Source organism: Nerophis lumbriciformis, linkage group LG05 (genome assembly GCF_033978685.3).
Source record: "Nerophis lumbriciformis linkage group LG05, RoL_Nlum_v2.1, whole genome shotgun sequence".
NCBI lineage: Eukaryota > Metazoa > Chordata > Actinopteri > Syngnathiformes > Syngnathidae > Nerophis > Nerophis lumbriciformis.
The window spans coordinates 6,411,103-6,425,000 of record NC_084552.2 but is presented as its reverse complement, the minus strand read 5'-3'; the positions used below and the strand labels follow the sequence as shown (position 1 = coordinate 6,425,000).

At 36.3% G+C, this 13,898-nt stretch overlaps 1 protein-coding gene across 2 annotated transcripts in view; it reads left to right on the top strand.

Annotated features, from left to right (window-relative positions):
* slc13a4 (solute carrier family 13 member 4) overlaps window positions 1-13,898 on the top strand; it is a 111,193-nt gene that overhangs the window by 23,477 nt on the left and 73,818 nt on the right. For both annotated transcript variants that reach the window (XM_061961369.2, XM_061961367.2), the window contains exon 2: window positions 12,292-12,420. In XM_061961369.2, the coding sequence (XP_061817353.1) occupies window positions 12,292-12,420 (129 nt within the window). The remainder of the gene's footprint in view (window positions 1-12,291; window positions 12,421-13,898) is intronic.

Below are 13,898 nucleotides of genomic sequence, written 5' to 3'. Positions count from 1 at the left end.
TGTGTGCAACGGGAGTGTCCACAATTCTTCCACCGAGGGCTGCGTACTAAAACAAATCAAAGAATGCAGACTGTCACTTTGATTCTTTAAAAATATATATTTTTCCTAAATCACTCGAAAACGGAAGTCATTTTTCCCAAAAGAAACAAGTTCACGGAATTAATCCCTTTCAGACACCCAAAAATATTCATGCAGTTCATCACGGCACAATCATACAGAAATGCGAGGTTTGGTCGTGTGTATTTGCTCTTTATTCCTCCCATTTTTGCTTCTTAATATTACTAAGTAGATGTTGATTTCCACCTGCGTCTATCAGACTGTTACTATTACTAAGTAGATGTTGATTTCCACCTGCGTCTATCAGACTGTTACTATTACTAAGTAGATGTTGATTTCCACCTGCTTCTATCAGACTGTTACTATTACTAAGTAGATGTTGATTTCCACCTGCGTCTATCAGACTGTTACTATTACTAAGTAGATGTTGATTTCCACCTGCGTCTATCAGACTGTTACTATTACTAAGTAGATGTTGATTTCCACCTGCGTCTATCAGACTGTTACTATTACTAAGTAGATGTTGATTTCCACCTGCTTCTATCAGACTGTTACTATTACTAAGTAGATGTTGATTTCCACCTGCGTCTATCAGACTGTTACTATTACTAAGTAGATGTTGATTTCCACCTGCGTCTATCAGACTGTTACTATTACTAAGTAGATGTTGATTTCCACCTGCGTCTATCAGACTGTTACTATTACTAAGTAGATGTTGATTTCCACCTGCGTCTATCAGACTGTTACTATTACTAAGTAGATGTTGATTTCCACCTGCATCTTTCAGACTGTTACTATTACTAAGTAGATGTTGATTTCCACCTGCGTCTATCAGACTGTTACTATTACTAAGTAGATGTTGATTTCCACCTGCGTCTATCAGACTGTTACTATTACTAAGTAGATGTTGATTTCCACCTGCGTCTATCAGACTGTTACTATTACTAAGTAGATGTTGATTTCCACCTGCGTCTATCAGACTGTTACTATTACTAAGTAGATGTTGATTTCCACCTGCGTCTATCAGACTGTTACTATTACTAAGTAGATGTTGATTTCCACCTGCGTCTATCAGACTGTTACTATTACTAAGTAGATGTTGATTTCCACCTGCGTCTATCAGACTGTTACTATTACTAAGTAGATGTTGATTTCCACCTGCGTCTATCAGACTGTTACTATTACTAAGTAGATGTTGATTTCCACCTGCGTCTATCAGACTGTTACTATTACTAAGTAGATGTTGATTTCCACCTGCGTCTATCAGACTGTTACTATTACTAAGTAGATGTTGATTTCCACCTGCGTCTATCAGACTGTATGAGCTCATTCTGTGAGGGTTACTGAATCAGTTTGAGTCACCATCTTGATCACTAAAGTATATATCCATCTAACTGTGCTAAAGTATATATCCATCTAACTGTGCTAAAGTATATATCCATCTAACTGTGCTAAAGTATATATCCATCTAACTGTGCTAAAGTATATATCCATCTAACTGTGCTAAAGTATATATCCATCTAACTGTGCTAAAGTATATATCCATCTAACTGTGCTAAAGTATACATCCATCTAACTGCTAAAGTATACATCCATCTAACTGTGCTAAAGTATATATCCATCTAACTATGCTAAAGTTTAGATCCATCTAACTGTTCTAAAGTATATATCCATCTAACTGTGCTAAAGTATATATCCATCTAACTGTGCTAAAGTATATATCCATCTAACTGTTCTAAAGTATATATCCATCTAACTGTGCTAAAGTATATATCCATCTAACTGTGCTAAAGTATATATCCATCTAACTGTGCTAAAGTATATATCCATCTAACTGCTAAAGTATATATCCATCTAACTCTGCTAAAATATATATCCATCTAACTGTGCTAAAGTATATATCCATCTAACTGTGCTAAAGTATATATCCATCTAACTCTGCTAAAGTATATATCCATCTAACTCTGCTAAAGTATATATCCATCTAACTCTGCTAAAGTATATATCCATCTAACTCTGCTAAAGTTTATATCCATCTAACTGCTAAAGTATATATCCATCTAACTGTGCTAAAGTATATATCCATCTAACTGCTATATATATCCATCTAACTGTGCTAAAGTATATATCCATCTAACTGTGCTAAAGTATATATCCATCTAACTGCTAAAGTATATATCCATCTAACTGTGATAAAGTATATATCCATCTAACTGTGATAAAGTATATATCCATCTAACTGTGCTAAAGTATATATCCATGTAACTGTGCTAAAGTATATATCCATCTAACTGTGCTAAAGTATATATCCATCTAACTGTGCTAAAGTATATATCCATCTAACTGCTAAAGTATATATCCATTTAACTGTGCTAAAGTATATATCCATCTAACTGTGCTAAAGTATATATCCATGTAACTGTGTTAAAGTATATATCCATCTAACTAGGGCTGAAACGACGCGTCGACGTAGTTGACGTCATCGGTTACGTAAATACGTCGAGGACGTTTTTGTTCGTCGACGCGTCGCATATTTACGTCACACTACCGTCATGGCGGAGCGCAAAGCAGACGATGCGAGCGGTGCGAGCAAGGGGAAAAAAACGCGCCAAAAGTCGTCAAAAGTGTGGGAGTATTTCAATAAACGGCCTAAGAAGAAACGCTACTTTTACTCCGCTACTTTTATCTACATTCAGCTCGCTACTAATTTTTATCGATCTGTTAATGCACGCTTTGTTTGTTTTGGTCTGTCAGACAGACTTTCATAGTGCCTGCCTTACTGGTGACGTTTCACTTCGTTCCACCAATCAGATGCAGTCACTGGTGACGTTGGACCAATCAAACAGAGCCAGGTGGTCACATGACCGGACTTAAACAAGTTGAAACAAGTTATTCGGGTGTTACCATTTAGTGGTCAATTGTACGGAATATGTACTGTACTGTGCAATCTAATAATAAAAGTTCCAATCAATCAATCAATCAAAAGTGTGAAGGAAAAAAGACCGTATTTCAACCGTACACCCCGTCAAAAGCCTAAAGACTGACTGCACAGTTCCTGTCTTCACAATAAAAGTCCCGCTCCATCGCGCCTGCGCTTTCAAAAAAAGAGTCTCCGAAAGCCAGCGCAAACAAGCTAGCAAGCTACGGAGTTTGCCGCCAATGTTTTTCTTGTAAAGTGTATAAAAACGAATATGGAAGGTGGACAAATAAGATGCCAAAAAACAACCACTTTCATGTGGTATTAGACCGAAAGGAGGAACTTTTTTTCTCCTCCATTTGAAAACGTGGACGTTTGTCAGCACTACTGTCTGATTCCAATCAATGCAAGTCATCAGAATCAGGTAATACACCAACTTATATTCTTGTCTTCATGAAAGAAAGGAATCTATATGTGTTAAACATGCATGTATAATTATTAAAACACCTTTAACATGTAAACAAAAACGGCAAAATAAATAAATATAAATTATATACTGTATATATCAATGTATGTATGTATATATATATATATATATGATATGTGTGTGTATGTTACTCAGTACTTGAGTAGTTTTTTCACAACATACTTTTTACTTTTACTCAAGTAAATATTTGGGTGACTACTCCTTACTTTTACTTGAGTAATAAATCTCTAAAGTAACAGTACTCTTACTTGAGTACAATTTCTGGCTACTCTACCCACCTCTGCTAATAATGTTGTTGTATGCACACTGTGTCGAGCGGAAATGGCCTATCATAGCAGCACAACGGCAGCGTTCTTGCCATCACCATCAACTAGTCAATCGTCCGTGTGAGTATACGTTGTCATCATTACACAAAAACATGAATGTGTCATTTGTATCTGCATTGTAAATTCATAAACTAAAGCACCGTTTTGCTCTGAGAGGAGAGTTTGGCGTGCCTGTTCAGTGTTTACAAAGACGCGCTCCTCTTTAACGCTAACGTTAATTAGTTGTGCAAATACCTTTTACAACATTAACAGTTACGTATACTATGAACAAACGAACAATTGACTTTCACTTTAATCATACTATCATTGTTGTGTTATTAAGCAAAATAAGCAAAAGTTTTACTTTTGTTGAAATGTTTACACTGTTGTTACAGAATATTTAGTTTTGCACTTTTTTGTATTGGATGTTTATTTTTATTTTTGCACATTTTAGCAAATAAGCAATACTTTTACTTTTGTTGAAATGTTTACACTGTTGTTACAGAATTTCTGTTTTGCACTTTTTTAAATTGGATGTTTATCTTTATTTTTGCACATTTTAAAGCAAAATAAGCAATACTTTTACTTTAGAAATGCTTATACTATTGCAGAATATTAAGATTTGCACTGGATGTTTACTTTTATATTTGCACATTAAAAAGCAAATAAGCTACTTTTAATTTTGTTAAATGTTAAAAGTTTTAAATGTTTACATTGTTACAGAATATTTTGTCATGTTGTTGTCAATGTTGACTGAGTGGCCATACTTTTTTTTTTGTAAATAAAAGCCATGCCTTTTGAAAAAACTGGCCTACATTTATTTTTTCATCTTCATTTTAAATAAAAAAATAATCGGTAAAAGGAAAAATAATCTATAGATTAATCGAAAAAATAATCTATAGATTAACCGATTAATCGAAAAAAAAAATCTATAGATTAATCGATAGAAAAATAATCGTTAGCTGCAGCCTTACATCTAACTGTGCTAAAGTATATATCCATCTAACTGTGCTAAAGTATATATCCATCTACCTGTGCTAAAGTATATATCCATCTAACTGTGCTAAAGTATACATCCATCTAACTGTGCTAAAGTATATATCCATCTAACTGTGCTAAAGTATATATCCATCTAACTGCTAAAGTATATATCCATTTAACTGTGCTAAAGTATATATCCATCTAACTGTGCTAAAGTATATATCCATCTAACTGTGCTAAAGTATATATCCATCTAACTGTGCTAAAGTATATATCCATCTAACTGTGCTAAAGTATATATCCATCTAACTGTGCTAAAGTATATATCCATGTAACTGTGCTAAAGAATATATCCATCTAACTGTGCTAAAGTATATATCCATCTAACTGTGCTAAAGTATATATCCATCTAACTCTGCTAAAGTATATATCCATCTAACTCTGCTAAAGTATATATCCATCTAACTGCTAAAGTATATATCCATGTAACTGTGCTAAAGTATATATCCATCTAACTCTGCTAAAGTATATATCCATCTAACTCTGCTAAAGTATATATCCATCTAACTGCTAAAGTATATATCCATGTAACTGTGCTAAAGTATATATCCATGTAACTGTGCTAAAGTATATATCCATCTAACTGTGCTAAAGTATATATCCATCTAACTGTTCTAAAGTATATATCCATCTAACTGTGCTTAAGTATATATCCATCTAACTGTGCTAAAGTATATATCCATCTAACTGTGCTAAAGTATATATCCATCTAACTGTGCTAAAGTATATATCCATCTAACTGCTAAAGTATATATCCATCTAACTGTGCTAAAGTATATATCCATCTAACTGTGCTAAACTATATATCCATCTAACTGTGCTTAAGTATATATCCATCTAACTGTGCTAAAGTATATATCCATCTAACTGTGCTAAAGTATATATCCATCTAACTGTGTTAAAGTATATATCCATCTAACTGCTAAAGTATATATCCATCTAACTGTGCTAAAGTATATATCCATCTAACTGTGCTTAAGTATATATCCATCTAACTGTGCTAAAGTATATATCCATCTAACTGTGCTAAAGTATATATCCATCTAACTGTGTTAAAGTATATATCCATCTAACTGCTAAAGTATATATCCATCTAACTGTGCTAAAGTATATATCCATCTAACTGCTAAAGTATATATCCATCTAACTGTGCTAAAGTATATATCCATCTAACTGTGCTAAAGTATATATCCATCTAACTGTGCTAAAGTATATATCCATCTAACTGTGCTAAAGTATATATCCATCTAACTGTGCTAAAGTATATATCCATCTAACTGTGCTAAAGTATATATCCATCTAACTGTGCTAAAGTATATATCCATCTAACTGCTAAAGTATATATCCATCTAACTGTGCTAAAGTATATATCCATGTAACTGTGCTAAAGTATATATCCATATAACTGCTAAAGTATATATCCATCTAACTCTGCTAAAGTATATATCCATCTAACTGTGCTAAAGTATATATCCATCTAACTGTGCTAAAGTATATATCCATCTAACTGTGCTAAAGTATATATCTATCTAAATGTGCTAAAGGTGGTACCATGGTACATTATTACATCAACTCATCTGCTGACGTTGCACTTTAGCTCCAACTTGCAAAAGTGGAACAACGACATCACTCAGGAATGTTGAAGGGTCTTTCTGATAAGCAGGAGTCAATAATCAATAATCATTGAGTGCTGAATAAGACCCTCTTTTTCTTCTTTGCTCATCTGATCAGTTCATGTATCCTCCTCCTCTTCCTCCTCCTCCCCCCTTTCCTCCTCCTTCTCCTCTTCCTCCTCCTCCTCCTCCCCCTTGTTCTTGTCCTCCTCCTTGTCCTTAAATTATGTTATTAATAATTATTAAATAGTTTTCCATTTTTAGTTTTTATTTGTTATTAGTTTTTATTATCACTTAACATAATGGTTTTTGTTAGGACAGTATTTTAAATGTGTTGCAGCAATATTTCCAGCTTTATAAATATATATTATTATTTTGCTTTATAAAAAATATATTATTTAAATAAATAAATGATAAATGGGTTATACTTGTATAGCGCAAGGGTGAAGTGTCTTGCCCAAGGACACAATGGACGTGACTAGGATGTTAGAACCATTCATTTGTTTTTATTATTAGTTTTTATTATTATTGAATGTATTTTTTGTTTGGACAGTTTTTTACATTTTAAACAATATTTTCAGTTTTAGGAGTGAATTGTTGGGGTTTTTTTTGGTTTAGAAATGATATTGTTTACCACTAAATTGTTTTTTTAATTTATTTTTTATTTTTTATTTCATTTTTATTAGTATTTGGTGTAAAGTTTTTTTGTTGGAACAGTTTTTTAAATTTGTTGCTGCAATATTTTCAGTTTTATGAGTGCATGTTATCTCACTGGCCAAAAGTATTGGGACGCTTAGGACTACAACTTGACAAAAGTATTGGGACACTTAGGACTAAAACTGGACAATAGTATTGGGACACTTAGGACTACAACTGGCCAAAAGTATTGGGACACTTAGGACTACAACTGGACAAAAGTATTGGGACACCTACACTGGCCAAAAGTATTGGGACACTTAGGACTAAAACTGGACAATAGTATTGGGACACTTAGGACTACAACTGGCCAAAAGTATTGGGACACTTAGGACTAAAACTGGACAATAGTATTGGGACACTTAGGACTACAACTGGACAAAAGTATTGGGACACTTAGGACTACCACTGGACAAAAGTATTGGGACACCTACACTGGCCAAAAGTATTGGGACACTTAGGACTAAAACTGGACAATAGTATTGGGACACTTAGGACTACAACTTGACAAAAGTATTGGGACACTTAGGACTAAAACTGGACAATAGTATTGGGACACTTAGGACTACAACTTGACAAAAGTATTGGGACACTTAGGACTAAAACTGGACAATAGTATTGGGACACTTAGGACTACCACTGGACAAAAGTATTGGGACACCTACACTGGCCAAAAGTATTGGGACACCTACACTGGCCAAAAGTATTGGGACACTTAGGACTACCACTGGACAAAAGTATTGGGACACCTACACTGGCCAAAAGTATTGGGACACTTAGGACTAAAACTGGACAATAGTATTGGGACACTTAGGACTACAACTTGACAAAAGTATTGGGACACTTAGGACTAAAACTGGACAATAGTATTGGGACACTTAGGACTACAACTTGACAAAAGTATTGGGACACTTAGGACTAAAACTGGACAATAGTATTGGGACACTTAGGACTACAACTTGACAAAAATATTGGGACACTTAGGACTACAACTTGACAAAAGTATTGGGACACTTAGGACTAAAACTGGACAATAGTATTGGGACACTTAGGACTACAACTTGACAAAAGTATTGGGACACTTAGGACTACAACTGGACAAAAGTATTGGGACACTTAGGACTACAACTTGACAAAAGTATTGGGACACTTAGGAATAAAACTGGACAATAGTATTGGGACACTTAGGACTACAACTTGACAAAAGTATTGGGACACTTAGGACTAAAACTGGACAATAGTATTGGGACACTTAGGACTACAACTTGACAAAAATATTGGGACACTTAGGACTACAACTTGACAAAAGTATTGGGACACTTAGGACTAAAACTGGACAATAGTATTGGGACACTTAGGACTACAACTTGACAAAAGTATTGGGACACTTAGGACTACAACTGGACAAAAGTATTGGGACACTTAGGACTACCACTGGACAAAAGTATTGGGACACCTACACTGGCCAAAAGTATTGGGACACTTAGGACTACAACTTGACAAAAGTATTGGGACACTTAGGACTACAACTTGACAAAAGTATTGGGACACTTAGGACTAAAACTGGACAATAGTATTGGGACACTTAGGACTACAACTTGACAAAAGTATTGGGACACTTAGGACTACAACTTGACAAAAGTATTGGGACACTTAGGACTAAAACTGGACAATAGTATTGGGACACTTAGGACTACCACTTGACAAAAGTATTGGGACACCTACACTGGCCAAAAGTATTGGGACGCTTACACTGGACAAAATTATTGGGACACTTAGGACTACAACTGGACAAAAGTATTGGGACACTTAGGACTACAACTTGACAAAAGTATTGGGACACTTAGGACTAAAACTGGACAATAGTATTGGGACACTTAGGACTACAACTTGACAAAAGTATTGGGACACTTAGGACTACAACTTGACAAAAGTATTGGGACACTTAGGACTAAAACTGGACAATAGTATTGGGACACTTAGGACTACAACTTGACAAAAGTATTGGGACACTTAGGACTAAAACTGGACAATAGTATTGGGACACTTAGGACTACAACTTGACAAAAGTATTGGGACACTTAGGACTACAACTGGACAATAGTATTGGGACACTTAGGACTACAACTTGACAAAAGTATTGGGACACTTAGGACTACAACTTGACAAAAATATTGGGACACCTACACTGGCCAAAAGTATTGGGACACTTAGGACTACAACTTGACAAAAGTATTGGGACACCTACACTGGCCAAAAGTATTGGGACACTTAGGACTACAACTTGACAAAAGTATTGGGACACTTAGGACTAAAACTGGACAATAGTATTGGGACACTTAGGACTACAACTTGACAAAAGTATTGGGACACTTAGGACTACAACTGGACAAAAGTATTGGGACACTTGGGACTACAACTTGACAAAAGTATTGGGACACTTAGGACTACAACTGGACAAACGTATTGGGACACTTAGGACTACAACTGGACAAAAGTATTGGGACACTTAGGACTAAAACTGGACAATAGTATTGGGACACTTAGGACTACAACTTGACAAAAGTATTGGGACACTTAGGACTAAAACTGGACAATAGTATTGGGACACTTAGGACTACAACTTGACAAAAGTATTAGGACACTTAGGACTAAAACTGGACAATAGTATTGGGACACTTAGGACTACAACTTGACAAAAGTATTGGGACACTTAGGACTACAACTTGACAAAAGTATTGGGACACTTAGGACTAAAACTGGACAATAGTATTGGGACACTTAGGACTACAACTTGACAAAAGTATTGGGACACTTAGGACTAAAACTGGACAATAGTATTGGGACACTTAGGACTACAACTTGACAAAAGTATTGGGACACTTAGGACTACAACTGGACAAAAGTATTGGGACACTTAGGACTACCACTGGACAAAAGTATTGGGACACCTACACTGGCCAAAAGTATTGGGACACTTAGGACTACAACTTGACAAAAGTATTGGGACACTTAGGACTAAAACTGGACAATAGTATTGGGACACTTAGGACTACAACTTGACAAAAGTATTGGGACACTTAGGACTAAAACTGGACAATAGTATTGGGACACTTAGGACTAAAACTGGACAATAGTATTGGGACACTTAGGACTACAACTTGACAAAAGTATTGGGACACTTAGGACTAAAACTGGACAATAGTATTGGGACACTTAGGACTACAACTTGACAAAAGTATTGGGACACTTAGGACTACAACTGGACAAAAGTATTGGGACACTTAGGACTACCACTGGACAAAAGTATTGGGACACCTACACTGGCCAAAAGTATTGGGACACTTAGGACTAAAACTGGACAATAGTATTGGGACACTTAGGACTACAACTTGACAAAAGTATTGGGACACTTAGGACTAAAACTGGACAATAGTATTGGGACACTTAGGACTACAACTTGACAAAAGTATTGGGACACTTAGGACTACAACTGGACAAAAGTATTGGGACACTTAGGACTACCACTGGACAAAAGTATTGGGACACCTACACTGGCCAAAAGTATTGGGACACTTAGGACTACAACTTGACAAAAGTATTGGGACACTTAGGACTACAACTTGACAAAAGTATTGGGACACTTAGGACTACAACTGGACAAAAGTATTGGGACACTTAGGACTACCACTGGACAAAAGTATTGGGACACCTACACTGGCCAAAAGTATTGGGACACTTAGGACTACAACTTGACAAAAGTATTGGGACACTTAGGACTAAAACTGGACAATAGTATTGGGACACTTAGGACTACAACTGGACAAAAGTATTGGGACACTTAGGACTACAACTGGACAAAAGTATTGGGACACTTAGGACTACCACTGGACAAAAGTATTGGGACACCTACACTGGCCAAAAGTATTGGGACACTTAGGACTACAACTTGACAAAAGTATTGGGACACTTAGGACTACAACTTGACAAAAGTATTGGGACACTTAGGACTACAACTGGACAAAAGTATTGGGACACTTAGGACTACCACTGGACAAAAGTACTGGGACACCTACACTGGCCAAAAGTATTGGGACACTTAGGACTACAACTTGACAAAAGTATTGGGACACTTAGGACTAAAACTGGACAATAGTATTGGGACACTTAGGACTAGCACCTGCCAAATACGCGAGCCCGACCAATGCTGCTTGTTTTTTTTTAAATTCTTTTAGAAATTATATGATTATTTACCATTAAATTGATTTTATTTAAAGAAAAATTAGTGTTATTAGTGTTATTATTTAATGTATTGTTTTTGTGTTGGGACAAAGAGTTATTGTAATAAGGAAACCACACTGCTTCACCATTGAACATGTAATGTAATAAATGTAGGGAAACAAATCCTGTTTGATCATTTTACATGTTTAATATCTAATCAATACAAAATGAAATGGATTTATTTGACTAGTACATTCATCACTTTGAACCTGTCCTAGATGGAGGCTCCAAACAGTACCATTATCATTTGAAGTTCATTTAAAGATGGGACAAAAACTGATTACTGAAATATAGATTCAATTAGAAACATTCCTGTATGATCATGTTTATCAATAATACAAAAAATGGTTGATATTAATAGCAGTCATGATTTGTTTATTTGACTAATATTTTAATCAGCTTGAACCTGTTTTTAGAAACAGTAAAAATCCGCATTTTAAACACATTTTGTGTTTAAGAGTCATGTACATATGAACTTTTATTGTTGTTTTTGCTTTATTTCAATATCATTAAAATAATATATTTGGTCATTTCAATGTTTAATAATTAGTCTATTCTTTTACTTCCAAATTGTTTTTTCTTGTCTGATTAGTGTTGAAAATGCAAAACTGATCAAACAAAAGGATGTTTTTTTGGCCATGAAGCCAACAAAACACTTGGAAATACTTCTCGCAAAATGACATGGGCAGAAACGTTGTGTGAAGGATAAAAACAGAGACGTTCATAGTTGAAGTGTGAAAACTCTTGACCTGTTCCAAGGGTCCCACAGTCTGGGACAAGCAATCCAGTTGCACTTGAAAGGAGCACCCCTGGGCATGGTCTTAGAACCACTACATTTAATGATCCATACTGGACAAATATTACTCTTCATTCTCTTCTTTTCTGTGCCTGCAGGAAGCGTGTTGTGCGTATGTGCTGATCGTCACAGCCGTCTACTGGGTGTCAGAAGCTGTTCCCTTGGGGGCCGCCGCCCTTGTCCCCGCCTTCCTATACCCGCTCTTTGGGGTGCTCAAGTCAAGTGAGGTAGGCACCACGCCAAAAAAAGTGACCAGTTCTTGAGGATTTACAGCTTATATATACAAACCCCGTTTCCATATGAGTTGGGAAATTGTGTTAGATGTAAATATAAATGGAATACAATGATTTGCAAATCATTTTCAAGCCATATTCAGTTGAATATGCTACAAAGACAACATATTTGATGTTCAAACTCATAAACTTTTTTTTTTTTTGCAAATAATCATTAACTTTAGAATTTGATGCCAGCAACACGTGACAAAGAAGTTGGGAAAGGTGGCAATAAATACTGATAAAGTTGAGGAATGCTCATCAAACACTTATTTGGAACATCCCACAGGTGTGCAGGCCAATTGGGAACAGGTGGGTGCCATGATTGGGTATAAAAGTAGATTCCATGAAATGCTCAGTCATTCACAAACAAGGATGGGGCGAGGGTCACCACTTTGTCAACAAATGCGTGAGCAAATTGTTGAACAGTTTAAGAAATACCTTTCTCAACCAGCTATTGCAAGGAATTTAGGGATTTCACCATCTGCGGTCCATAATATCATCAAAGGGTTCAGAGAATCTGGAGAAATCACTGCACGTAAGCAGCTAAGCCCGTGACCTTTGATCCCTCAGGCTGTACTGCATCAACAAGCGACATCAGTGTGTAAAGGATATCACCACATGGGCTCAGGAACACTTCAGAAACCCACTGTCAGTAACTACAGTTGGTCGCTACATCTGTAAGTGCAAGTTAAAACTCTCCTATGCAAGGCGAAAACCGTTTATCAACAACACCCAGAAACGCCGTCGGCTTCGCTGGGCCTGAGCTCATTTAAGATGGACTGATACAAAGTGAAAAAGTGTTCTGTGGTCTGACGAGTCCACATTTCAAATTGTTTTTGGAAACTGGACGTCGTGTCCTCCGGACCAAAGAGGAAAAGAACCATCCGGATTGTTATAGGCGCAAAGTGTAAAAGGCAGCATGTGTGATGGTATGGGGGTGTATTAGTGCCCAAGACATGGGTAACTTACACATCTGTGAAGGCGCCATTAATGCTGAATGGTACATACAGGTTTTGGAGCAACATATGTTGCCATCCAAGCAACGTTACCATGGACGCCCCTGCTTATTTCAGCAAGACAATGCCAAGCCACATGTTACATCAACGTGGCTTCATAGTAAAAGAGTGCGGGTACTAGACTGGCCTGCCTGTAGTCCAGACCTGTCTCCCATTGAAAATGTGTGGCGCATTATGAAGCCTAAAATAGCACAACGGAGACCCCCGGACTGTTGAACAACTTAAGCTGTACATCAAGCAAGAATGGGAAAGAATTCCACCTGAGAAGCTTCAAAAATGTGTCTCCTCAGTTTCCAAACGTTTACTGAGTGTTGTTAAAAGAAAAGGCCATGTAACACAGTGGTGAACATGCCCGTTCCCAACTACTTTGGCACGTGTTGCAGCCATGAAATTCGAATTATTATTTGCAACAAC